Genomic DNA, 26,162 nt, shown 5'->3' on the forward strand with positions numbered 1-26,162 from the left:
GGGGTCGAAATTTTACATAGGAGTATATAGAGTTAATCTTTAAAAATCTTCTTCTCAAAAACCAATAGGCCAGAAAAGCTGAAACTTGTGTGGAAGCATCCTCAGATAGTGTAGATTCAAGTTTGCTCAAATCATGGTCCCTGGGGGTAAGGTGGGGCCACAATGGGGGGTCAATTTTTTACATAGGAATATAAAGAGAAATTTTATTTTAAATCTTCCACTCAGAGCACGACTGGTCAGAAAAGCTTCTGTGAAGTATCATCAGGTAGGGTAGATTCAAGTTTGGTCAAATTATGATCCCTGGGTAGGGTAGGGGCACAATTGGGGACAAAGGAATATATTGAGAAAAATCTTTTTCTATAAAAAAACATTTTCTTAGAAAAGGTGCGACATTAGTGAAAGCAACCTTTAATAGTGTAGATTCAAATTTGTCAAAATCATATTTTTCAGAAGTAGGATGGAGCCACATGGGGTGGGGGTCCAATTTTACAAAAGAAAACAGTTTAAATTCACCAAAATTCAAATGTTATAATATATGGTTTAACTTATATGCAATCATTTTGACATATTTTTGATTCTTTAAATTTGTTTAGACTTTGGCCTCTGGACAATTTCTTAGGCTTCACAAGTTTGATGTAGGGTTATATTCCATTTGATTTAGATCTTCTTGAGAACTGTAATGCTCAATATGTGAAATGACTATACTGTGACAAAAAGGGATCAATGATAAACAGAATATCCTGGGAAAAAATTAATTTTTTTTATATACAGGATCTGTTAGAATACATGGCCATATTTTTTTGGGGTATATTACTCCGTAAAGCTGATTTTATAATGGATATTGTTTCTCAGGTGAGCAATGTGGCCCATGGGCCTCTTGTTGTATTATTTGAGTTAGAAACAGCTTTTCTGATGACCTTGTTAATGTATATTGATTATCTCTGTTTGTGAAGTTTCCTCATGAATAAGCCAGTTTAAAAAAAATGGTACCAAGGTCTTTGTGTTACTTTTGAAAAGATTTAAATAAAATAGGTTTAGCAGCATAATGCCATGAAATGATCAAACTGTTAATGACATGATTTGAAATGAATAGATTTCTACATGTCTGTTTACTATAAACTATGGGTACTAAGATTTTACCACATCATCAAGTTGGATATTGCTTTTTGATCAACTGTATGTCACTTGACTCCTGTCCAGCTCAGTTTGTTATTTTGTATAAATGAAGACTTAAAATGTTTTTAAAAATAAATTCTGTATTCAGAAGAAATAATCTTGTTATATAGAACCATGCTTATAATTTGTAGCCACAGTCCATACATTAATTAATAGGTATGCATATTAATACAAAGCAGGAGCCACTATCACAAATACACATTTTCAAATGTGTCCATTGAGAAATATTACCAGAAAACAATCCATGCACTTCACAAAACTATCAATGATAGATTTCTAAGAGTCGTCAATTTCTTCAGTTTCCTCTTCTTCATCTGAACACTCATTTTCAATTTCATCTTGACCACTTGTAAGGTCATCATTGCTCTGAATACCATTCAACCCACTGTGCCCAATCATAATATAATCCAGGCCCTGTCAATCATATAGTTCATAGAGATTAATTTACAAGGAGTTAATGCAGATGAGAAAAAAGTCTCAACATCATAAAGGTGATTGCTTTTTATAGTACAAATTTATACACGTCATTCCTTAATTTAAGAAAGTAAAATGATAAAAATTACCTTCCAATGTGATGGTTTTTCCTGGATTTCATTGTCTCTGAGATCAAATTTTGTGAGTTTTGATAATGCCAGTATTGTGTCATCTTTAACTTCCTTAATAAAGTTACTCTTCATCAGCAGACATGTCAGGTGGGGGAGTTCAGACACTGAGTCTGGTACTTCACTTATCTGATTCTGATTTAAATTTAAATGAGTCAAACTGGTCAATTTGTAGAACTTTTTTGGTAAGTTTCTAATTGTATTTTCGGATAAGCACAGCCAAGATAAATTTTCTAGTTCCACGAAGCTGGGTGGGAGCGACTCCAGATAGTTTTCCCGCACACTCAATTTCCTCAGATATTTTAAGTTCCCAATATTTGGTGGCAAATTTACTATTTGGCAATCCACAAGCCATAGCTGATGTAGACTACTTAACTGACAAATTTCATCTGACAGAACACTCAGTGGATTATGAGACACATTTAGGTAAGTCAGATTAGTAAGTTTGCACAGTCCTGTTGGTAGCAATGTCAATTTATTGTTGTCAAGAACAAGTTCCTCCAGTTTGACTAGATCTGTTAACTCAGATGGGGGCATCATTATCTGGTTATCATTAAGTAACAAACGTTTGACATTTTTAAGCTTTTGGAAGCTATTGGACAAGACACCAATGTTTCTGTGGCTTAGATTGATTGTTTCGTGGTTATTTTGAATTGCTCTTTGTAAAATTTCTTCTACCACAAGCAAGTCCATTCTCTGCTGTCGGCATTTCTAAAATATAATTCAAATCATCTGAATTAACATATTACAAAATAATCATTCGAACATATGGAGGAATTGTAACATCTCACCTTTGGTCATTCTAAACTGAGACAATTCGAAAGTTTAAAAATATAAGATTTTTGCAAATTCATTGAAAATTTGTGAAAAATCAGAGAAAACTTGTCTGAATTACATCTAAAACCACATGTGTCAATATCTGGTATGAACGTTATGGCACTAACCTGCACTAAGAGAAACCACAAAACTGAAGCGTCGTAAATTCCATGAGAACCAAGCAGGTGTGTGCTTTTCCTGTTTTCTTTTTAATAAGAGTTCCAGTCCCTTATACCCATAAGGTAAAATAGAATACATGGGTTAGGGTTACAATGATTGCTGAGATTGGTTTTATTTTCTATTTATTTTTGTCTATACAAATATATATAAAAATGTTGACTAAATTAAAAAATTAAATCGAGCGGATTATATTTCATTTATCAATGTTGTTTGGGGCCTACTTTCATTTTGTTAGATTGCTGTAGACACTCTACTCTTTATACTGCTAAATGCTACATGTTACGGATTTTTGTTGCTGCTACGATTATTTTAAGTTTCAGTAAAGCTATAACCATAGTTGGAGAACCAGGTAGACGCAACAGTTTATTTGATCTGGTCTGTCGTGTTTTTATAACTTTTCTTCTTCCCGTATCGCATAGTCCCCTAACTCCGTCACTTTTGGGAAACTCCTCGCCGTGTGAAATCAAGTACGATTATGACGTCATTTTTTACTTGTCAAAAATCTTTAATCAAATGTCAGCAATTTGCAACGGTTAAATTTAAGAATGTGTAAAAAAAAAAATAACAGAATTAAACCTTGTTCATTTTATACACCATTAATTGTGTGAAATCAGCTAAAACTTTTTCACGGGTGCACTAAAATATCGATATTTTCTGACATGCGGACCCATTCGACCATTTACGGTGGTCAGCCATTTTTATAGAGGTCAAGATGAAACATTTCACATGTAATACATTGTAATTAATACATTTTTTCAGTCCGCAATAGCCTTTATGCACTTCTCCTGATGATAATGTCATACAGGGTATAGATATCTCCGGTATATCGCTATTTAGAATATGCTACATTTCTAAAAATGTAATAAATAAATAATATTAGTAATATATTAATTTATGATATAAAATATTTGAAATATGTAAGGACATAAATCAAACGGCATCCATACATTCTGAAAAGACCTTTGTGATTGTTGTTACATGGACCCATTTTTTATTCTGGCGAGCATTTTATTTCGATGAAATTAAATACAATTTAAATTGTATGCATCATTTTTACATATTATAACTTGGCCTAGATACAAATGGAGTTTTAACTAAATTGTTAATGTGTCTTCATTCCCTGCCATATCATATAGCATGTGGGTGACGGAGTTAGGTTCATAAGATATAATAAGCACGCGTGATAAACGTCGTATTCAGAGAGCTTATTTGAATAAAAATAAAAATATTTTTGTTAATAATTTTATAAATTATATTGTTTCAGATTATATTCAGTGATTGCAAATGATAAAAACCACCAAAAATAATTTACAGAGAAATGCAGGAGGTTTTCTGCTTATGGTGACGGAGTTTGGGTACTCGGGGATATAGTTCAGTCCATCTGGGGTATTAATATCCAACTTTTATTATAGCTGTTTGATTGATTTTTTTTCCTGTAGTGAATATCCATTCTAATGCCTTAATTAATTCTCATTTCTGAATTCACTGTTACTAAAGCCAGAATTGTTACACAGATCAAAGATTAATCTCAGCAAGATTCGTTTAACAGGTTGGGACCAATCGCCCAAATGGGATATAATAGCCCGTTTTGGATATAATAGCCCAAATGGGATATAAATTTAAAACGCAAAAAATGAATAAATTTTATTTTGAAATTTTTTATATAAACCCGCATTAGAATAGATAAAATCCAACAACTTTTGGTAAACAACTTTTTCTGTAACCATACCATTCAGGGGATTGATCCCTCACTATATCCAAAACTTCTTGGGGATCAATCTTACAAACTATAGACATAAAGAAAAACTTCTTAACCAAAAGTTGTTACATTTGATACACATTAATGCAGATTTATATAAAAAATTTCAAAATCAAACATTTTCATTTCATTTTTGCACTTTAAATTTATATCCCATTTGGGCTAATATATCCCAAACGGGCTATTATATCCCATTTGAGTGATTGTTCCCAACCTGTTTAATTTCGGCAAGATTCGTCGAAACTGAAAATTTTGACAGGCATCTCTTTGGAGACTGGAAAATTTTGACTGACGAATCTCACTGAGATTAATTCAAGATATAAACACATAAATAATAATAGTTTTAGAAAAAACCTCCTATTAATTACAGATTATACAAAGATACTGTATGGTGGAGTTTTACCTCTAGATGAATCAGAAGACTCAGCTGATGAGAACAAACATATAATTCAAGTGAGTTAAACTCTTAGATTTGAAACTTTCCATATATATGAATTAAATTCAACAAAAAGTAGTTTTTAAGATATCAACTTTAAAGCTTGTAAAATTTTCAGGTAATGGTATCAATCAAGTGAAATATCATTTGCCTGTTTATAACCTCCCTATGTTTACCTACATTCATTATGAGCGCAGGAGCTGCTGCAATTAAAAGTTAGTTTGATAATGTTTTTTATTAATACCGTAGGTACAGCTCACAAAGTTTGTAGTGGAACAGAAAATCTAGAAATTGTTTTATTTTGTATGTTTTTCTTTTAGATATGCTTTTATACCAGTATAAATTTGTTCCTTTGTAGTTTGCAGTGTCCTTTGCGAGAAGAAGATATAACTTATGTGAAATATCAGAGAAAGAATTTAAAAGAGTTTCCACAATAAGAAAACTGGCAAGTAATTTAATATGTATTTGATCCACAATTTATAGGAAATGATCATAACAGATTTTTGATTAACAAACTAGACAAGTTGGATAAGCATTTTAAGATTGAAATTAATATAATTGAATATCTTTTTTGGAGGAGTTTCCAAGTTTTGAAAAAAAAATCCTATATTTTGTTTTACATAGATCCTTGACAAAAAAATATAGACGAGATACAAGGTATATGGTACAAATGTATGTTGTTAATAAATTCTCTGTTTACCTGGTAATATTGATTATTGATTGATTGATTTTATAATTGTCTTACAGACTCTGTATTTCACATACAATGAGGAGGTTCCTTACATAGTCAATAACTCTGGCACACTGCAAGCTTTCAACTTTGGAAAACTCCACACATTTTCTTTTCAATGGAGCTGTGGAGGAAATGCCAGCATTCACAATTTTACCATAGCGACATATCCTATGGGTACATATCATGTATATTCCCATACTTATGTGAGAGTCATGAAGATTGACAGCTTTAATGTCTCCCTGGATTCTAAATATGCTGACAGTGAAACTAAACAACAGATAGAAGAACCTTGGTGCAGAAAGACATGGATTCCATCAGATATGTTGTTGTCCCTACACAGCAAGTCCTGCAGAGTGAACTGTACAAGTTCAATCAGTGTCATGACATACAATATTTGGAATACAAACACCTTTACAAAAGATGATAAACAATATCCTGATAGATTTAAACTTCTTGAAAAGGTAAATTAAAAATAACACATTGCTAATAGTTCATGATCAGTTGACAGTCACTTTGCATAAAGCTCAATCTGGTTTTTTTCCTAAATGAAATCATTGTTGTAGGTCTTGTTGGATGAACTTCCAGATATCATCACATTTCAAGAAGTACGATATGAGCATTTCAAGGGAGGTAATTTAGGACCAAGCCAGATGAAACACCTCTCAGACATATTGAAAAGTTACCAGGTAAAGATTTCTGTTTATGAGAGGTGGAAGAGATTCATTAAAGTGACTGAATTGAACCCTGATGTGTTAAATGTGTTTGGCTCTTCAAAGTACATGTAATTTCAAACCTGTTCCTTTAAGTACAGTAAAGTATGTAGTTGTAAAAGTTGGCAGAATACCTTTTCTTAAGAGTTTATGAGAAATTAGATTGATGAAAAGTCCTTGGTGGCAGTGGAAGGACTTGAATCCTAGTATATCTAGTGTTAAGGCCAAAATGATTAAGAATGTTTTGAATTCCTCAATCAGCCCTAAATTGTAATCTAACTCTTAAGAACCTATTGACATACTTTTCTGGAAATAATAATTTCACTTTTATAAATTTTCTGTGCTTAAGAAAATGCTTATTCCGCCTGTAAGAAACAATGTGCATTCATTGTATATTTGAGAAGCTTTACGAAGGACTGTTTGACTTGTCTTGATTTGATTTGTAATTGTTATGTCAGTTTAAGTACAAAATCATGAGTTGTCGGGGTCTAACTAATGTTGACCATATGGTAGTTTGTGTATGTACCAGCTCAACTAGATATCAACAGTGTGTACAATGGGAAAACAGAGGAAGGAGTTGCAGTGTTCTCCAGATTCCCCGTCATCAAATACAACAGCTTTCTTTTGTTCAGGTAACAATATAAAATATTTTATTTACTTTATCTTGGAATAATTTTAGTACTTTGAGTCCTTTATTCCAAAAAAGTAAATTACAGCATTATTTATAAGATTTAATTTAATTGTTAAACTGTCTAGAACCCTCATCGAATAACATGAAGTATATTCATGCACGTCTGTATAATATCTTTGTTATTGGTTTTAGAAACCGCAGTAACAGTGCTGATGTTAATCAAAGAGTTTGTCTCCATGTCCAGATCCTGCACCCTGAACATGGACTGGTGAGTGAATTTCTTATTAGTCCACTTAACAAATTCAACTGTATTGCTATGGAATTTCTTTCTACTTTTATTCACTTTAGTGTGAGGTTTATATTTTTTATACTGTAAACTAACTTTTATTTGTGATGACTTTATTTTTTGTGAGTATAACCTTTGAAAAACTTGTTCGCGGTGACTAATTTTCACAATCAAGATGTTTATTACCATTAGAAAATACCAGAAACATTTCAGAATGAAACATGTATCAGAGGCGTTACAAACCTTGCGAAAAAATCTTGCACACAAATAAAAGTTTTTTTCAGTACCCAATGTTTGTCCAACCATAGATTTTTGGTGTCTGTTTTAAGGGGGATGTGTGGCCATCTTGATCATTTGAGGACCAAATTTAAACATAAATATTTCTTGAACTGGCTGATTTCGGCCAAAATCTTTTGTCCAAAAATAAAAAAGCAATAAATAATAGGTTTTACATGTTGTTTTGTATGCTTATTACACATACAATGTGCAAGATTCAACAGATGGTTGTGGATTGGACACCAATGAACCCCTTTAATATTTTATCAGATTTTTTTTATTTTTTGACAACAGTTTTAGTCAGTTTTTGGTATAAATAAGTAATTTCAAGAAATGTTTACATTTTGGTCCACATGTGTACAAGATTGCCATACATTCTCCTTAAAGCAATGCCTAAGTTAGAAGCATTTTCACATTAATTGGTCTATATAACCTTGCTTTTCAACACACATATAAAACTACATGTAATTTGATCTTTAACCTTCACTTCAACTGATCAGGTATTTGATTTGATTTTGTTACACATTAATCAGGTTCACATTTTGACCACCCATCTGTCACTGAGTCATGAAGCGAGGGAGGAGTCTGTGGTCCAGATCTGGAGGTACATCAAGGGGTTGCGGGGCCCAGTCCTCCTGACGGGGGACTTTAATGCAGAACCCCAAGAAAAAGCAATGAGGTATTACTGCTGAAGATGGTCAGAGAAATTGTGAATGTAAGGGTGCATAGCTGTTTATGTTAATTTATGTATAAAAATATCTGGAGTTGTGTATCAGTATATTTTTTTGTGATATTTCAGTCATTCACATTCTGTTAATTAAGTGCTTTGACATGAACAAGTTAAAGTACCATTTCCCACATCATTATTTACCATTATCACTTCAGGGCATTACTTCTTTTTAGCTGAATCATTTGTCTTAAATCAATTAAAAGCTAAATTATACTTCCCACAATTTGCAAGTCCATAAAGTAAGAAACAATTAGAATTAAAGTGAAATAGATATTTTCTTTATCATCACAATTTATACTTACAGATTTTTGCGGGGTGAGGTTCCCCTGAAAGGAGAAAGAACCTGTGGTGTATCTGACCTCTGGACCAATGTTTATCCCCTGTCCCCTGGCTTCACATTTGACTGTGTCTCAGGAGACTTGGTCAAAAGGGTATGATAGAATCGATAACTCTTTTTCAGTCAGAAATCTCTATCAATTGCTTTTTCTGATCACATAGTCTTAGTTTTATACTTACTACAGTACAAGTGCATGTGTCTATTTGGTGTGCACGCATTGTTTTCTTTTGCTCAAGATCAGTTCTTTTTCATCAAAATATGACAATGAATTTGAGTAAGATTATATTTGATTTCTCAACAAAATTATTGCTTGTGAGAGCTGTTCTTTAGGGTTTTTACTTTTTAAACGGGAATATTTGTTATACATATGTACTGGCTTTGTATAGTATAAACAGTAATAAATGAACGGTATAACAAAAACTTTTCTTTTATAGATTGACTTTATCTTTTGGCGGAATTTTCCTGGTAATCTGCAAATCAAAGACATAAGAATTATCCAGTCAAAAGGAAAAGGGTACTGGGACTATATTATTTTGTATAAAACATTTAATACCATATCTATAAACACTGTCAAACATCATGATTTTGAACTTTGAAATTTTTGATAAATTTTATTATGCTGTAAAACTTGTACTTTGATACAAAATAACAAAACATTGTATTGATGGGTTGTTGATGGACTTTAATTTTTTTCTTCAGGTCGAAGGCAGCATCTGATCACCTTCCTGTTGTTGCCATGTTTTGTTAATTATTACCATAAGATTATAGTTTTGTAATTGCAAATACACTTTTGACCTACATGAATATCAGTGTGTGTAGTGTGTAAGTTTTCAGTATTATGTAATATTTTAAATATGTAATTTTTTATGCAGAAAAATCTAGTCAAACCTGGAATTTTTTCCAAATTTATTTATTAAATGAATTACCATTTTTGTCTGTTACTTTCTTTTTTACAGCCCAATGAAATTTAATGTATCATACACAAATATTTATAGCATAATGACATTCAGAATATCAAACAGACACTTATATTACAATGACATTTAAAAAGAGTGTATTTACATTTTGCAGTGTCTTTGACTGTGATAACACTATGAATTAATTTTGTTAGTGCAATACGGCTCATCAATGACGCGGTTGGAGCGCATACTCGGTAATTATTCGAAATGAAAATAACGTAAAAAAATGTCAGTATAATATTTTAAATTAAACATTATCTGAAAATTAATATAAGTAATAAGGAATATTTTTAAAAATATTATCAGGTGATCATATAGGGTTGGGCGTGATTAAATCTATCAGAAAGCCAAATCTATCAGAAATGCTTTTCTGAATTTGATCACTAAAACCCTATGTAAGATCACCCTATAATACTCAAAGATGGATTCCTTATTCCATAAATCAGACATATGTTAAACAACGTCATTTTTGATACATCAAATACGGCACACACGTATAGCACAAAAATGAAAAATAGTAACATATCGTCAGACCCTTCAAACATAAATAATTATTGCTAATCTTGCATCTTTTTAATGCTTTAGTCACTTTTACAAGGTGAAGGTTGAATTCACCATGTTATGTATGTCTGATGTCTGACGTATTTTGTCTTCGTGCTTGATCAAATTTCTCGTTCTTAAATAATATTGGCCACCTATAAATTTATATTTAGGTGTTAACACAAATTCTAATAGCATTGGGCTCTCCAGTATACCATATTAAAACATCAAATACAATTTCTCTAATAAGTAAATAACATTTTAACAAAAAACGAAAGTGGCTGCAGATGAGTACATTGTTAAACAATGTATTTGCAAAAGTTATAACGACCGTTTGATTAACCCATATTCCACAATTTAGTTCAAACAATATTTAGTAATTAGCATCATACATATTACAGCAACAGTGCATAGCCGACCGAGAAACAAGCCAAAAGGCTTATGTTAATCTCGCTCTCGTCAGTTTACAAATGAGAGGTGAGTACAATTTTCAATTACAATAACATTACACATAAAAATTGACTAGGAAAAATGTAGGGGAAAGGAAAAAGAAAATTAAGGGGAGAGAAGAATAGCTCGAATTGAGTATTGAGACAATTGTATTAAGCCAATATGTAATGTCTATACTAATCGACTAAAGTTACTTGATATTGAAACACAATGTTGCTAAGTAAGTAAGTGAGTGTATTCCACAATTTATCTAAACTTTGCAGTTGGAGTAACACATTCTACTTGATAAGTTGTAAGAACTTGTGTTCAAACGATTTATATACATTTATAGGATAAAATATGTTCAGACCAAACCAACATTCTGGACACTGCATTGTACATGTATGTATCGATAAATTGAAAAAGTGTTGGATTGTCTAGCTGCCACACGCGTTTGAGTTAAACAATGTATGAATTATAAATATACATGTACGTAATATTAGCTACTGTGGAAATATATATATATATATATATATATATATATATATATATATATATATATATATATATATATATATATATATATATATATACACACACACACACACACACACACACACACCGGTATATATATTATTACGAAAAAAATATACATTTTATAACGTCAGGTGCTTGTGATGCAATCAAATTCTAAGCTGTATAGGGTTTTTAAAACTACATTCAATGATGCTAGCTTCTTAAATATTAAAAAAAATACAGATAAGAATTTTATATTATACCAGTTTCTGAAAAGTATCATGTAAGCAATTGATGATGTCCTTTACTTTATATACATGTATGTGCACAAAATGATTGCCCTCATTGAGTTTATGAAACAAACAATTGATTCTTCCCATTAGGCAAAGAATGTCACCGCTTCTCCTCTGTTCATCAGTCTTCTGAAATTCCTTTAGCACCCAGCTCATCTTTAACTCGTGCTAGATATTCCGGATCTGGATAACCATATCTACAATTATAAAATATTTCGATGGAAGCTATATTTTTCAATCTTATCTATGTTAGGATCAGTATCAGATTTTAAATCTGTTTTTATTTGAGAAATGGTTAGTGTTGCAATGATTTTAATACTAGAGTCAGATTGTGAATCTGTTTTTAATTGAGAAATAATTAGTTTAATGCAGCATAAACCATCCATAATTTTACAAAAAGGAATCATAAGGATGTTCTAATTACTGTTCAGGTCCACCAACTCTCCTTGTTTTATGGTGGATGTCATTCCACGTGACAACATTGTCTCTACCGGAAGTACGAGAAAACCCAACTGTGAAAACCAATCGATGTTCAAAAGCGCGCTTCAGCATTCGGAGAATTTGACGCCCTTCTTTGTTGTCTGGTAAATAACCTTGTCTGGATAATCCCCGATAGGGCTCTTCGGGGTTAGGATGATCTTTCTATTCAAAGAAATTGTTACCATGTTTACATTTGTATATGAAACACATGTTGAAAGAATTAGGAATAATACAATATTTTTAAAAGAGACATTTCATGCCATGAATGTATATACCCTTTTTCTTGTACATGAGACTTTACGTAAAAAAAATTGCATACCGTTTGACGTCCATGTGGAAATTCATAATGGATGATGAGCGTTCCACACGTGTATCCAGGGAGAGGATCTTCATCCTTGTAAATCTTGGCGACTCCATCCACAGGCTGGTCGCCATACATTTCTCCATACACCATGTTGCAAACAGGACACGCGGGCTTCTGTGATAAGTATTCCGTTATGCATTCACGACAGAACTCATGTTTACATAATTTCATCCGTACAGGTTCGGTTAACTCGTCATCCATACATATAATACAAGTCGAGTGATTGTTCGAGGCAGCAGATGCGCCTTCATCGGGTTCGTACACATCAGGAGTTTCATCTTCAGAATCCGAGTCAATCATTACCAAATTGCCATTACCAGTAACTGATTCCTCTTTCTGCAGAGTCCCTTGTGTTGGAGTAGGGATGGCTTCGAAAAATGAATCGATCTTTTGTTTGCTTTGGCGGAGTGCTTTCCACGACTCAATGAATTTGGAATCCGAAGGAGTAAACTTTGGCGTTTTTCTGGTAGTATGAGTCTTTTCTTCGTTTGGTTTTTTATCCCTTCGACCTCTATGAGAATCCTGTCGACGTCTTTGAGAGTTCGGCGTCGAACAGAATGACTGGCAAACCTCTACTAGCAATTTTGTTGTTTCCGGTTTGAGGCTGACAATATGGACTGCCCACAATTTTACCTTAGATGCAGAAGAAAAAGACGCGATTCCTTGTAATAAAACGGAGGCATATTCTTTCTGATGGCGTGGATCTGATACTGCTCCTGGAAAAAAAGATTTTCATATATCATCCAGCAATTGATACATGTATATCAGTTTGTAGTTATCAACCAATAAAAGGAGTTTTTTAAGATAAATGATCGTTACAGGATACCGTACATCCGGTTTCTTTCGCGTGTCACAAAATGTGTGAAAATTGGAAAGATGTATAGCATTTTTAATTTGCGTCAGTCATTTTTTGCGAATTAAAATGTTTCTTTTAGAAATTAAAACAAAATAAAAATTCTGCGTATTCAATAATTTGCGATATGAGAGATATCGCGAAAAGGCGAAAATTAGAGAATAGCGAAAATTAGCATATACACGGTAATTCATTTTCTATAACTTTTCTTTAAAAAGGCACTTGCCTGCTCCTAGTAAAGGTAACGCAATGGTTAACAACTGCTTCTTTTTTACTTTTTTGTTGGCGGTGTCTAGCAAATTAAGAGTTGTTTGATATAACTCATTGAGGTGGTATGGAGTTGGAGAGGCATTGGGAAACTTGTCAATGATGGCATGTAGTACAACTTTAAAGTGAAGCAGTCCTGCGCCGGTTTGCAGTATCTCACCATTGTTTATCTTTTTCTTCCCCGAAAACAATTTTGCGTGTTCCTTTTGGTATTCCTTGCCTGCTTTTTGAAAAATAGCTTTTGCCAATTTACCGTTTCCTGGTACCCGTGAATTTTCTGTCGACACAAGGATATCTACGTTGTTAAGTTCCGGAAGTTCGCCTGTATAGATCAAAACCTGTATTTGGTTAATATTAAATGTATCCGCTCCACCAACATTACCTATGTAAGTCCAATTTGATGGTACACATGGAGGGGCCGCCGCGGGTATGTTCGATTGTGGCCAAGAATTTGAAGACGTTGGATATTTCAATGGCGTTGGTTGTACACACGAAGGGGCCGCCGCAGGTATGTTCGATTGTGACCAAGAATTTGAAGACGATGGATACATTAATGATGGTAGTTGATTGTCACCTGCTTGGCCATACGGTGTTTGAAAGTGCTGTACATGTTGTCCATGGTTAAAGCTTGGATTCGTCGAATGTGATCCATTATGATGACTTCTCTGTGTTGTAGAAGCTGGGGATTGGCAAGCTCGCATCAGTACCGACTCATGTGACAGATATCTTTCCCCTGCACCGTTTGTCATCTGATAAGTATTGTAAACTAGCTGTGTCATTTCAGAAGATTTATCAAAAAACTGAATTTCTTTTAACTTGCTTTTCATTCCCGGAAGGAACTCAACAAATTCTTTGATGGCTTTTACATACATTGCAGAACATGCAATTTTGGGGATTCCAAATGGGTTTCCTAAAAGTGGTAAAAAGTTCGTTGCTGTAAGTATTATCTTTTTGTAGAGGAAAAAAAAATGTTTATTACAAATAATGTTCGATATGTTTTACATGTATTTCACGAATTTAGATAATATTAATTGAACCAATTAATGTGGAAAAAATTCAATGTCGTTAATATGACATTATTCATGACCTAACTGCAATACTAAATCCGGTTAATCGATCCTACTCAAACTAAAAAATAAAATTAAAAAAAAACACAACAGATTACACAAGGAACGATAAAAGACGCCCCCTTAAAGTAAATCCACCCTCCTGTGACGTCATACATTTTACATAAACCATGAATTCATTAAAATTCTTGCAAGTAGATTTGTAATTTCTAAGTTATTAAAGGTGCACATCATAAACTCAAATCAGTGTTTACTTGGAGATATTTTATAAGCGTTTTTCATTCTTATATTCGACATAATTCAATAATGACAAAGAAAAAAACTCTTTTCTATTTTTCTCTAAGTGATATATCTAAATGCTATAATTTTTCTAATGTAAACAATTTTTTCTTCTTTTTTTTAATTAATTTTAGTTTTCTGGCATAGTAAGCAATAAAATTTAAATATATAAACAAGTATCCATCCACTTTTATTTAATTTTTAAACAAGAATAAGTGTGATTTTCAGATGATAATTTCAGCCTTTGGTTTTTATTACCTTACATCTTAAATAGTATGGATACATATATATTTTATTTATTTTTGATGAAATTCAAGTCCAATAAGTTAAAAAAAGTTAAGTTTTTTAACTTTGAACCCATAATTTTATAGTTACGGAGTTACCTTAAATTAACGTTTCGATCCAAGACCCCGTTCACAACTTATTTATTGGGTGCCAATCTAATAACATTCTAAAGTACCTGTTCTTAAAAGAAGTGTCATTAATGTTAAGCCTCCTAATTAAACTCCGTAAATTCAATTTTGCATTCGACGAATAACTTTAGTTTTTATTGCCATTGCGAACATTCTGAATTTACTGAGTGGATGTAAATACAGCACATGCATTTTACATGTATTTACACTATCTAGTAGATTCAACACTATAAGACCCATGCTCCTAACCAATTAAAATTAACTAGGCCTATGCTTGACTCATTTTTTAACCAGAAACTTTTTTATATTAAAGAAACCTACAAGACTTACAACATTAACGCCACAAACCTACCTAACCCTATTGGAGGCAAAGCGAGGGATTTCAGTCCCTTGTCACAAGCTGCCACTAGTGCCTTCTTGACCGTAATGTAAAGATCATCTAGGCATATTCTCTTGCTTCCACCGTCATAATCATTCCATTTTGGACAATTACAGTGAATTATATATTTACACTTTAAATTTCCTGCCTTTGTTACAATGTTTTCGGTTAGTTTTCTGGTTTTGTTAGCAACAATTTCATCACAGACTGCACTTCCGGCTGCCTTAATGATTGATCCTGATAAACCTCCGGTATTTCCGCCGCCAAGGACAGAGATTATCGCCTCTGCATTTGTCTGAATTACAGAACCTTCATATATAGAGAAAGTCAGTGTTCCTTTTCCTCTTGTACCATTTGTATAGTCCAAACTGAAACTACGAACGAGCTTTGCCGAAGCCATTTTACCAAAAGCACTTACTGTTTCGAGGAATGTAAAACGAAAGTACAAGGTGTATTATATGTTACCTATTCAACATACATAACCCAACAGTTCATCTCATATCACACGATTCGGGATCAGCGTTGCCTGTATTGTATGTTGATGTATCAGCATTAGCATAGACTATGCACAATTTTAAAAGTCGATCAAAAGTAAAGCAACATCGATATCAATGTGACTGTTTTGGTCACCAAATTAGCGACGTCAGGTAATCTACATCTATTTTAATTTGAAAGTAGGGATAATAAAACTCTTTTGTTTTAGGAATATCTAAAAATAAATCTAAAATAAATTTGCTAAAAATGTATATTTTTTTTTATTTAAATAAAATTGAAGAAGATTATGAAATTGACAAAACTCATAAATCGGCTTCAATTTACCTTTTCAACTTTTTAAAAATATACTAGTATTGCCTAATGTAAAGCTGTTATAAAAATATTACAATAAAGCGTATGCTGATATGAGATATTTGAAGGGAAAAAAACAAACCCAACACCGAACACTCGAGCTAATAACTTATGCTAAATTGCAAATATAGAACAATATATTTGTACCCTTCCTAAATGATCCTTTTACTCGATTTCAGACACTGAGCCAATTAAGGAATAAGAAACCATCCAATAAGTATTACTATTATATGAGGTTAAAATTTCCGTCGGGGCGTGGTCAAATCCAATAAAGCCCCCAGGGCTTTATGATAGATTTGACCACGCTCCGACCAAACCGTAAAAATTAAAATTTTCATTCAAGCTGCGATTCATCCTCTATGACACAGAACATATGCCGTATAGTAGGGAAACAACTTTTAAGGCAATTTCTGAAATCTTGTTTTGAATTCATAATTTAATTTTTAAAAAATAAGGGTTTCTCAGATCTTAATCAAAACATTATTTAAGATGATATTCTAATTTTGCAATATAATTTAAAAATCAAATTCAGAATAAAAAAAGGGCAAAGTTTTGTCTGCTGAATTTTTGGAGATGAGGCATATGGTATGTCCATCATCAATACTACTATATTAAAATAATAGACTCGAATTTGTGGGTTTTAATACCGATAAATCGAAAGAGTACTGTCTTTTGTTTTATATATATATATATATATATATATATATATATATATATATATATATATATATATATATATATATATATATATATATATATATATATATATATTTTTTTTTTAAACATCATTGGTACTTGAAGATTACCATTTTTTTTTTCTCAATCAAGCTTCCCTAATTTCCTTTTAAAAATCCGGATCTGAATCTTTTGGATTTTACAATCTTGCGTGCGTTAAATTTACGCTAAATCACAGGAGGCTCTTAAGTTTATGTTTCCACAATATCACATTTGCACGGATAAACTCAGAAACAATAATCAAATTACTTGTAAAGTTTCATTGAGTCAATAGCATTATTGTAGGCTAAAAAACAAGGTTATATAAATGTCAAAAATACGGTGCGTCAATGTATCAATTTCGTTAATGTCCGATATCATATTCAATGTTAATGCGGGTCAAAGTCTAGTAATGACTCAACTAAACAGCAACAAACAATGTGGTTATAGTTCGTCAGAATGCCGCATACATATAACATAGTTTCTATAAGGAATCAAAAGTTTTATACTTTTATATATAGTTTTTTAACTTAAAACATGCCATTGTGTATCAAAAAAGAAGCATTTTTTTTAAACGAATGAAACAAGCAACGTTTAATTGAACCTTTGTACGATTTGTACGAAACTACACAAAAGCAATATTGAACCTCACAAAGTTCGAGAGGTGATGCTAATAAAAAAAAAAAGCCCAACAAACCAAAAACGGTCGAAAAGGCAGACGAACACTCTGATGTCTTATACACAGTCAGTTCTTGGAATTGATTGTTTTCTTCAAATCCTTTTTATCTATGCTTAAACATTGTGAGACTCACTAGTTGTTTTAATGGCATATGAAAACCTGCTGCCTTAAAATTTATTTTGGAATTCATCTAAAATCACAAGGATTTGCATTTCTACAAGAAAATGCTAGCAAAAAATATAATCAATGCGAGAAAAAAAACATTAGTCAGTGCGTATGGTGGGTCACCTGAAGAGGGTATAGAAATTCCGAGGTGTAGATAGCTTACGACAAAAACAGTTTGAGGCATGATGTGGTCCAAGTGTAGTCACTTCTACCGACATTTGATGCTGCCATGTGTACATTCAGTGAACTCATACTCACAGTCTCACTACTGGGGAAGCACATCAGTTGCAGATCTCGCTCTAACGGAATGGATGGATTCTGAAACTTGCAAACCTTCTTACTGAAATGTCTAAACAACCTCATTTTTGTTAAAAAATCAACCACAAACTTACTACGACAAAAAGAAATGTAGCTGTCAGAAGAGTGACACATTCAGGTGGATATGGAGAAATCAACTGATGTAATTCAAATAATACACTAAAATCTGATGATGACATTGAAAACAACACGTAGATTTGAAAATGTGTAATGCCCCATAATTCAATATCTATTACCTGTTGATCATGCTTTTGTATTCAATGACACTATTATATATTAATACTTAATATATTTATTGCAAATTGAAAATATCAAGGTTCAAAATATCGACTGTTTTATACACCAATTCTATATACATGTATTCAATCTTGATGTAGATATCCAGAATATATGGCAAATCAGTGGTTATAGACACCATTATAAAATTAGTACCTATGTTTCGAAATCATATTGTGGCAGGTACCAGTATCCGTTTAAACACAGGTGAAGTCACATTCATTGAAAGGCGCTATAGATAATATTTCTTTGCATTTATAATATGGACGTGTACTTCGGTTTTTTTGCAAGATGTTGACGGATTAAACAGGTCGGGTACACTACCTTATATGGATAGCATTATTTAGCACGTGGCAATATTTACGTCAAACAGGTTCTCCAATCCATTGAATGAGTCGCAAAGCATGACGGTCTACAACGTGTTAACTTTTCAACACATACACATGGTTTGTGGCTGTTTTATACACAATATTTAATTGCTTGTCGGAAAATTCGTACAACATAATTTTTACTTTAGAAGGTAAAAAATGAAAGATTACGTACCGTAGACTTTGTTCCATGCTCACATTGAAATTACTGTTGTTTTAATTTATCAATTATTGCTTCAAACATCGATCAGTATCAATAGACTGGCATACATACGCATACAAGAACAAGCAAATTTTGATAAGGAAAAACTGCATAATTGTTTATTGTTGTCTTAATACTGTACATAATTGATAAATGCAGGTAATTGTACATTTTAACATAGTACGTAAATAGCCACGATAGTAGAAATGCAAAATAAACAAATACAGAAGTACAATTGCAAGTTATGGATCATGTAGTATTTTGTACACTAAACATTCTTGTGAGTGTTTCTGAAGAAAATTTCGAAATTCTACTAACTAAATGTTGTCCCAAACCTGGAATATCACGTGAAAAACATACTCACTGCTTCTAATATAAAAGGACGTACCTCTCTTCTGAACTTTGACAATGGGGGTATTTAAATAGGTTGATATAAGGCCTCATAGGCAATATTTTTCAAATGTGAGCTTAGAAATGAAAGATCAGACATAATTTGCCGTATTTATTTCATTAATTCTGAAAAATAATTGAAAATTAGTTTCCAAAGAACAATTCAAAATGGTATATATTTTCAATACGCTTTGTATAAACTGAAACTTGTAGTAGCCCACAATGCCTTGCAACTCATTCTCCTGATTGGTTTGTCAATAAAAGTAAACTGATAGCTAATTTTGTATGCAAATTTATGCCGACGTCACAAAATCTAGTGGTCTCGACCTGTTAAAGTAAACACAGAGTACGCATGCATGTTTTGGTTTATGTATAAACTAAAACACCGAAAATCTTATGAGTAACCCGTATATAGTCTCGCTGAAACCAGTAGGGGTCCATGTGTCTTCCATTTCATGTTATAAAAATGTTAAGATGAGTTGAAAAAGAATTTTATTCAAAATATACAAAAAAGTATTTAAATTAATGAGAAAAGATTAAAAAACAGACAAAAATAGCACTCACACATAGTTAAAATAAAATGCAAATTAAAAGAAATAAAAATAAAACAGCTATAATAGACTCAATAAGTCATATACATGTACATGTAAAGTAGCACACTGTTGCTTTTTGTTAATTTACAATCTAAATTTCTGCCCCCCCCCCCTTTTTATGAAAAAAAAACTTTTAAAATTAAATTAATAAATTAGTAAAAAAAATGACTTACTTTATGAGAAAAAAACCCAATAATAACCAGGTAGTGTACTGTTAATATCTTTTGGTATGTTACGACCATTCATAGATCTATTCAGATGAATTCAGAAAGGACTATGATATAGACACCAAAAGAAAAAATGAACTGAATACTCATAGGAATACTTACATCCTAAACATTAAGATGATTCAAACTAAATTGTGATTGGAAAAATCAGCATTAAGATTACTTGAAAAATTACTTAGTTGACAAAAGAGTGTACATTCTTTGGTCATAGTTGTATAATTAAGCCTTTTTCACCAACAGAATTTTGTTTAGCATACTTTGCTCTAATTTACGAACATATTTGAGACAATATTTTGTTTATATTTTACTATGTGTGTCAAATTATACTTTCCTTGTACTAAACAAGTGTTTTACTTTAATATCTATTTTCCCGTACAATGCTTTAGAAAAATTCTAGAATAATATTTAGCGTTTTATAATTTTTCGAAATATTGATCAGTGTTATTGAGTTTCAGATCTATTCTTTAAGGGTTATAATCTATTGGAAAGAACAATTAAGCACTTTAGATTAAGTATTGAAGGTTTGTATATTTCATACGATTTACAATATTTGGAACTTCAAAACTGAGTCGTAATAAGTACCTTAATAATATGAAAAGGAACAAAATAACTTAAATTTATGATAATCAAACCATGAATTCTTTAAAGGAATAAAACCATTTTTAATTTTAATTTATTTAAAATATACCAATACACAGAGAGTAAATTTGCAAGGCTATACATCAAATTATTTCTATTTAAGGAGGTTGGCACATGAAATACTAGTAATGACAGTAATGTAGTAGTCATCTGAAATTCCATTTGCGCTCAGTCCATTTTTAACCTTTTCGAGATATTCAGGATCTGGATATCCATTTCTACAATTATATATTATATTTTATTTAAATAGGAATAGTTCGATATTTTCCATTCATTGCAAAATATTTTGGCATGAACATGTTTAATGTTTTTTTTTTTTTTACATTTTTTATGCAAAAGACAGTTTATATCAAAAGACACTTTTATGCAAAAGACAGTTAATATCAAAAGACATGCCATTGAATGTTAAAAGAAATAAATCAAAGGAATGTTCTTACTGTTCAGGCCCACCGCATCTTTTTGTTTTGTGGTGGAATTCATTCCGCATGACAACATTTTCTTTACCAGAAGTTTGGGACAAACCAACTGTAAAAATTAGTCGTTGTTCAAAGGCGCGCCTCAGCATTTGGAGAATTTGACACCCTTCTTTGTTGTCTGGTAGATAACATTGGCTGGAAATCCCACAATAGGGCTCTCCTGGGTTGGGATGATCTTCCTGTTAAAAGTAACCATTACAATGGTAATATTTATCTGTGAAAAATATAATTTATACAGGTAAATTATTTTTACCGTTTTCAAACAGTAAATTGCTTGCATTTATAATGAACTGCTAATAACAACCATTTGACGTCCATCTGGAAATTCATAATGGATGATGAGTGTTCCACACGTATATCCTGGGAGAGACACGTCATCCTTGTAAATCCTGGCAATTCCATCTAGTGGTTGATCTCCATACCTTTCTTCGTAGACTGTATTACAAACAGGACAGGCAGACTTCTGTTTTAAGAATCTCGTTATGCATTCACGACAAAACTCATGTTTACATAATTTCATGCGCACGGGTTTACTTAAGATATGCATGCAAATTTCACAAATATAGTGATTATTCAAGACAGCACACTGAGCACCTATCATGGGCTCTTGTACACTATGCATCGCATCTTTAGAATCCGGGTTGATTATAAACAAATTACCCTCTTCAGCAGTTAATTCCTCTTCATGCAGAGTCATTTGTGATAGTGTAGGAAATGTTTCCAAAAATGAATCGGCTTTCTGTTTTCTGTGGTTAAAAGGTGTCCATGACTCAATAAATTTGTAATCAGTAGGATTAAATTCGAGACTTTTCTTCATTGGACTTTTCATTTTTTCAACTCGATTATTATCCCATTGACCTCGTTGAGAGCACGGCCTCAGACAGAATGACCGGCATTCCTCTGCTAGCAATTTTGTTGTTTCTGGTTTGAGGCTGACAATATGGACTGCCCACAATTTTACCTTTGATGCAGAAGAAAAAGACGCGATTCCTTGTAATAAAGCGGAGGCATATTCTTTCTGATGACGTGGATCTGATACTGCTCCTGGAAAAAAGATTTTCATATATCACCCAGCAATTGATACATGTATATCAGTTTGTAGTTATCAACCAATAAAAGGAATTTTATAAGATAAACGATCGTTACATGATACATGTACCGTATATCCGGGTTTTTTTCGCGTGTCACAAAATGTGTAAAAATTGGAAATATGTGTAGCATTTTTAATTTGCGTCATTCATTTTTTGCAAATTAAAATGTTTCTTTTAGAAATTAAAACAAAACAAAAATTCTGCGTATTCAATAATTTGCGATATAAGAGATATCGCCAAAAGGCGAAAATTAGAGAATGGCGAAAATTAGCAGATACACGGTAATTCATTTTCTATAACTTTTCTTTAAAAGGCACTTGCCTGCTCCTAGTAAAGGTAACGCAATGGTTAACAACTGCTTCTTTTTTACTTTTTTGTTGGCGGTGTCTAGCAAATTAAGAGTTGTTTGATATAACTCATTGAGGTGGTATTGAGTTGGAGAGGCATTGGAAAAGTTGTCAATGATGGCATGTAGTACAACTTTAAAGTGAAGCCTTCCTGCTCCGGTTTGCAGTATCTCACCATTGTTTATCTTTTTCTTCCCCGAAAACAATTTTGCGTGTTCCTTTTGGTATTCCTTGCCTGCTTTTTGAAAAATAGCTTTTGCCAAATTACCGTTTCCTGGTACCCGGGAATTTTCTGTCGACACAAGGATATCTACGTTGTTAAGTTTCGGAAGTTCGCCTGTATAGATCAAAACCTGTATTTGGTTAATATTAAATGTATCCGCTCCACCAACATTACCGATGTAAGTCCAATTTGATGGTACACATGAAGGGGCCGCCGCGGGTATGTTCGATTGTGGCCAAGCAATTGAAGACGATGGATACATTAATGATGGTAGTTGATTGTCACCTGCTTGGCCATACGGATTTTGAAAGTGCTGTACATGTTGTCCAGAGTTAAAGCTTGTATTCGTCGAATGTGATCCATTATGATGACTTGTCTGTGTTGTAGATGCTGGTGATTTGCAAGCTTGCATTAGTACCGACTCAGGTGACAAATATCTTTCCCCTGCATAGTTTGTCATCTGATATGTGTTGTGCACTATCTGTGTCATTTCAGGAGATTTATCAAAAAACTGAATTTCTTTTAACCTGCTTTTCATTCCCGGAAGGAACTCAACAAATTCTTTGATGGCTTTTACATACATTGCAGAACATGCAAATCTGGGGATTCCAAATGGGTTTCCTTAAAGTGGTAAAAAGATAGCCGTGTTAATTAGGCGTCGTGTAATAGGGTGCATTTTATGATAATTACATTCATGCATATTATTCATATTTCATCTTCAACATCATCATCATCATCCTATATTTCATATTTTACATGTACATATTTAGAAACAGACTACTATCCCTGTAACTCCCTGTCTTTTATGCATCTATCAAGTAATCATTACTTAATTACCTTTTCTAGTGGTTTCTAATATTTTATAGCCTTAATTCATTTCACCTGTATGGTCACTTACATACATGTGGACAAGATCAGGTGGTTTACTTAGCCAATAGTATGTTTTTATGATTTTTTCCCGCTTTAACTGAGTAGCCTTTGTGACAGACCAAGGCTAGTATTCCTCGGAGTAAGACCTAATTTCTTCAAGAGACGATTTCACTTATTTATTTATTTCATTAACATATTTGAAGCAGTCATTTATAGTAAGTGTTCTATTTTTTGGTATTCTTGAACTTTAATAAATAATTTAATAGATGATAATGATATTTTCTATTAATTGGTACATTTGGCTAATTCTACTTGTTTGAGGTTATAATACCTTATTTATGAAAGAATGTATTTTATAAATTATCCCAGTAATTCATAGTTCTGATATCTAAGCTATAGTATCTCATTTCTAATATATGTGAAAGGTTAGTTATTGTTACAATATTTAATACTTGTAGTTAAAGAGTACCATTCTCAGAGTAATCAGGATTGTGCATGAAACCTTGTTCCATAAACAGGTGATCGTTGCAAAGTTATATTTTTATATTTATTTTATGTATCTTGATAAAATGTAATCTACAAAGGAGTTACATTGAAAGTATATGTTTTTATTTAATTAAATATTGATATTGATAAAGATGTAGAGCATATTTCTATATTTTTGTAAATTGTGTTCAAGGGCAGTAACTCTTCTTGACACTGAAATTATGATCAGAGTTATCCTTCTTTACAAATAGTTTGATTAGTGAACTCTGAGCATTAATGTATTTCATGAATATGTATTTGAATATGGTTGTATATTTTTATGCTGAAACTTATGTAAACATTGATCCTTTTTATGCTGATATCTATGAATTATATTACAGGGTTTAAATCCTTTATCCGAATAAATGAAGAACCCTTAAAGTGGATTTGTTTGTTTCTTTGGGACAACCCACTATCACACGTCGCAAGTTCGTTGCTGTTAGTATTACATAAACTCCGTAAATGCAATTTACCATCCGACGAATAACTCTAGATCTCATTGCCATTGTGAACATTTTGAAATTACTGTGTGGGTGTAAATACAGTACATGTATTGTAAATGCATTTACACTCGTCTAGGAAATTTAATACTATAAGACTCTGCTCCTGATCTAATTAAAAGTAATTTTGGTTGACATTATTTTATGACCAACAAAATTTTTTATATCGAAAACTACAAGACTAACAACATTAACACAACACACCTACCTAACCCTATTGGAGGCAAAGCGACGGATTTCAGTCCCTTGTCACAAGCTGCCACTAGGGCCTTCTTGACCGTAATGTTGAGATCATCTAGGCACACTTTCTTGCTGCCATTGTCATAATCATTCCATTTTGGGCACTTACAGTGAATTATGTATTTACACTGTAAATTTCCTGCCTTTATCACAACATTCTCGGTTAGTTTTCTGGTTTTGTTGGCAACAATGTCATCACAGACAGTGTTTCCGGCTGCTTTGATAATCGCTTCCGAGAGACCTCCGCCGCCATCGACAGAGATTATCGCCTCTGCATTTGTCTGAATCACAGAACCTTCATATATAGAGAAAGTCAGTCTTCCTTTTCCTCCTGTATCATTTGTATAGTCCAAACTGAAACTATTCACGAGTTTTGACGAAGCCATTTTACTATTATGATTATAACCCCTACTGTTTCGAGGAATGTATAACGAAAGTGCAAGGTGTAATTTATTACCTATTTTGCACAAATAATACAACACATCACATGATATGTTGATGTATAAGCATTACAATAAACAGTGTAACACATATGTAACGTTGAAATTCGATTAGAAGTAAAACAGAATTAAGCTGACTTATAGGAGGCAGGTATATTATAATCTACTTCATAAGTAGATTATCAAGAGGCGCATGGGCCACATCGCTCACTTGATAAAATCAGAATCATGGAGTTGTATACAAAATATCTTCACAATGTAATAGAATAGATCCTGTATAAATAAAAACAAATTATCAAGGTATTCTTATGTTAAACCTTAGACCCCTTTTGTAATTGGAAGATTTCATAGTCATATCACATATTGAGTATTGCAGTTATCAAAAGGATCTTAAACATCCATATACCTGCATCAAACATTGAGCGCCTGGCAGGGCCCAATTTTTAAAAACAAATCGTAGTTGAGCGTAAACTGTAAATACCACGTAGTTCAAATTAACTGATTTTATATCCGATATATGAA

At 32.5% G+C, this 26,162-nt stretch overlaps 3 protein-coding genes across 5 annotated transcripts; 1 reads left to right on the plus strand and 2 right to left on the minus strand.

Moving 5' to 3' along the window:
* Positions 1 to 1,234: 1,234 nt before the first annotated feature.
* Positions 1,235 to 2,842, minus strand: LOC105343753 (leucine-rich repeat protein soc-2 homolog). The gene is made up of 3 exons (XM_011451223.4): positions 2,723 to 2,842; positions 1,740 to 2,489; positions 1,235 to 1,590 (listed from the first exon to the last, which is right to left on the minus strand). Exons 2-3 carry the CDS (start codon positions 2,469 to 2,471, stop codon positions 1,453 to 1,455), a joined length of 870 nt encoding a protein of 289 aa, XP_011449525.2. The 5' UTR covers positions 2,472 to 2,489; positions 2,723 to 2,842; the 3' UTR covers positions 1,235 to 1,452.
* Positions 2,843 to 2,968: 126 nt separating this feature from the next.
* On the plus strand, positions 2,969 to 9,602 carry LOC105343754 (uncharacterized). 2 transcript variants are annotated; one of them, XM_034462258.2, is made up of 12 exons: positions 2,993 to 3,123; positions 4,089 to 4,160; positions 4,904 to 4,986; positions 5,328 to 5,414; positions 5,717 to 6,163; positions 6,266 to 6,388; positions 6,926 to 7,044; positions 7,236 to 7,311; positions 8,139 to 8,284; positions 8,640 to 8,766; positions 9,107 to 9,186; positions 9,372 to 9,602. In XM_034462258.2, the coding sequence occupies exons 1-12, from the start codon at positions 3,051 to 3,053 to the stop codon at positions 9,418 to 9,420; spliced, it is 1,482 nt and encodes a 493-aa protein (XP_034318149.2). In that variant the 5' UTR covers positions 2,993 to 3,050; the 3' UTR covers positions 9,421 to 9,602. The 2 variants fall into 2 exon arrangements, with proteins under 2 accessions (XP_034318150.2, XP_034318149.2); XM_034462259.2 differs by lacking the exon at positions 4,089 to 4,160 and having other exon boundaries at positions 2,969 to 3,123.
* Positions 9,603 to 11,192: 1,590 nt separating this feature from the next.
* On the minus strand, positions 11,193 to 25,633 carry LOC105343755 (uncharacterized). 2 transcript variants are annotated; one of them, XM_066068077.1, is made up of 5 exons: positions 25,169 to 25,633; positions 13,333 to 14,283; positions 12,209 to 12,969; positions 11,834 to 12,051; positions 11,193 to 11,606 (listed from the first exon to the last, which is right to left on the minus strand). In XM_066068077.1, exons 1-5 carry the CDS (start codon positions 25,584 to 25,586, stop codon positions 11,531 to 11,533), a joined length of 2,424 nt encoding a protein of 807 aa, XP_065924149.1. In that variant the 5' UTR covers positions 25,587 to 25,633; the 3' UTR covers positions 11,193 to 11,530. The 2 variants fall into 2 exon arrangements, with proteins under 2 accessions (XP_065924149.1, XP_034318147.2); XM_034462256.2 differs by lacking the exon at positions 25,169 to 25,633 and adding an exon at positions 15,485 to 15,957 and having other exon boundaries at positions 11,196 to 11,606.
* Positions 25,634 to 26,162: the final 529 nt, after the last annotated feature.

Source organism: Magallana gigas, chromosome 8 (genome assembly GCF_963853765.1).
Source record: "Magallana gigas chromosome 8, xbMagGiga1.1, whole genome shotgun sequence".
NCBI classification, from domain to species: Eukaryota; Metazoa; Mollusca; class Bivalvia; order Ostreida; family Ostreidae; genus Magallana; species Magallana gigas.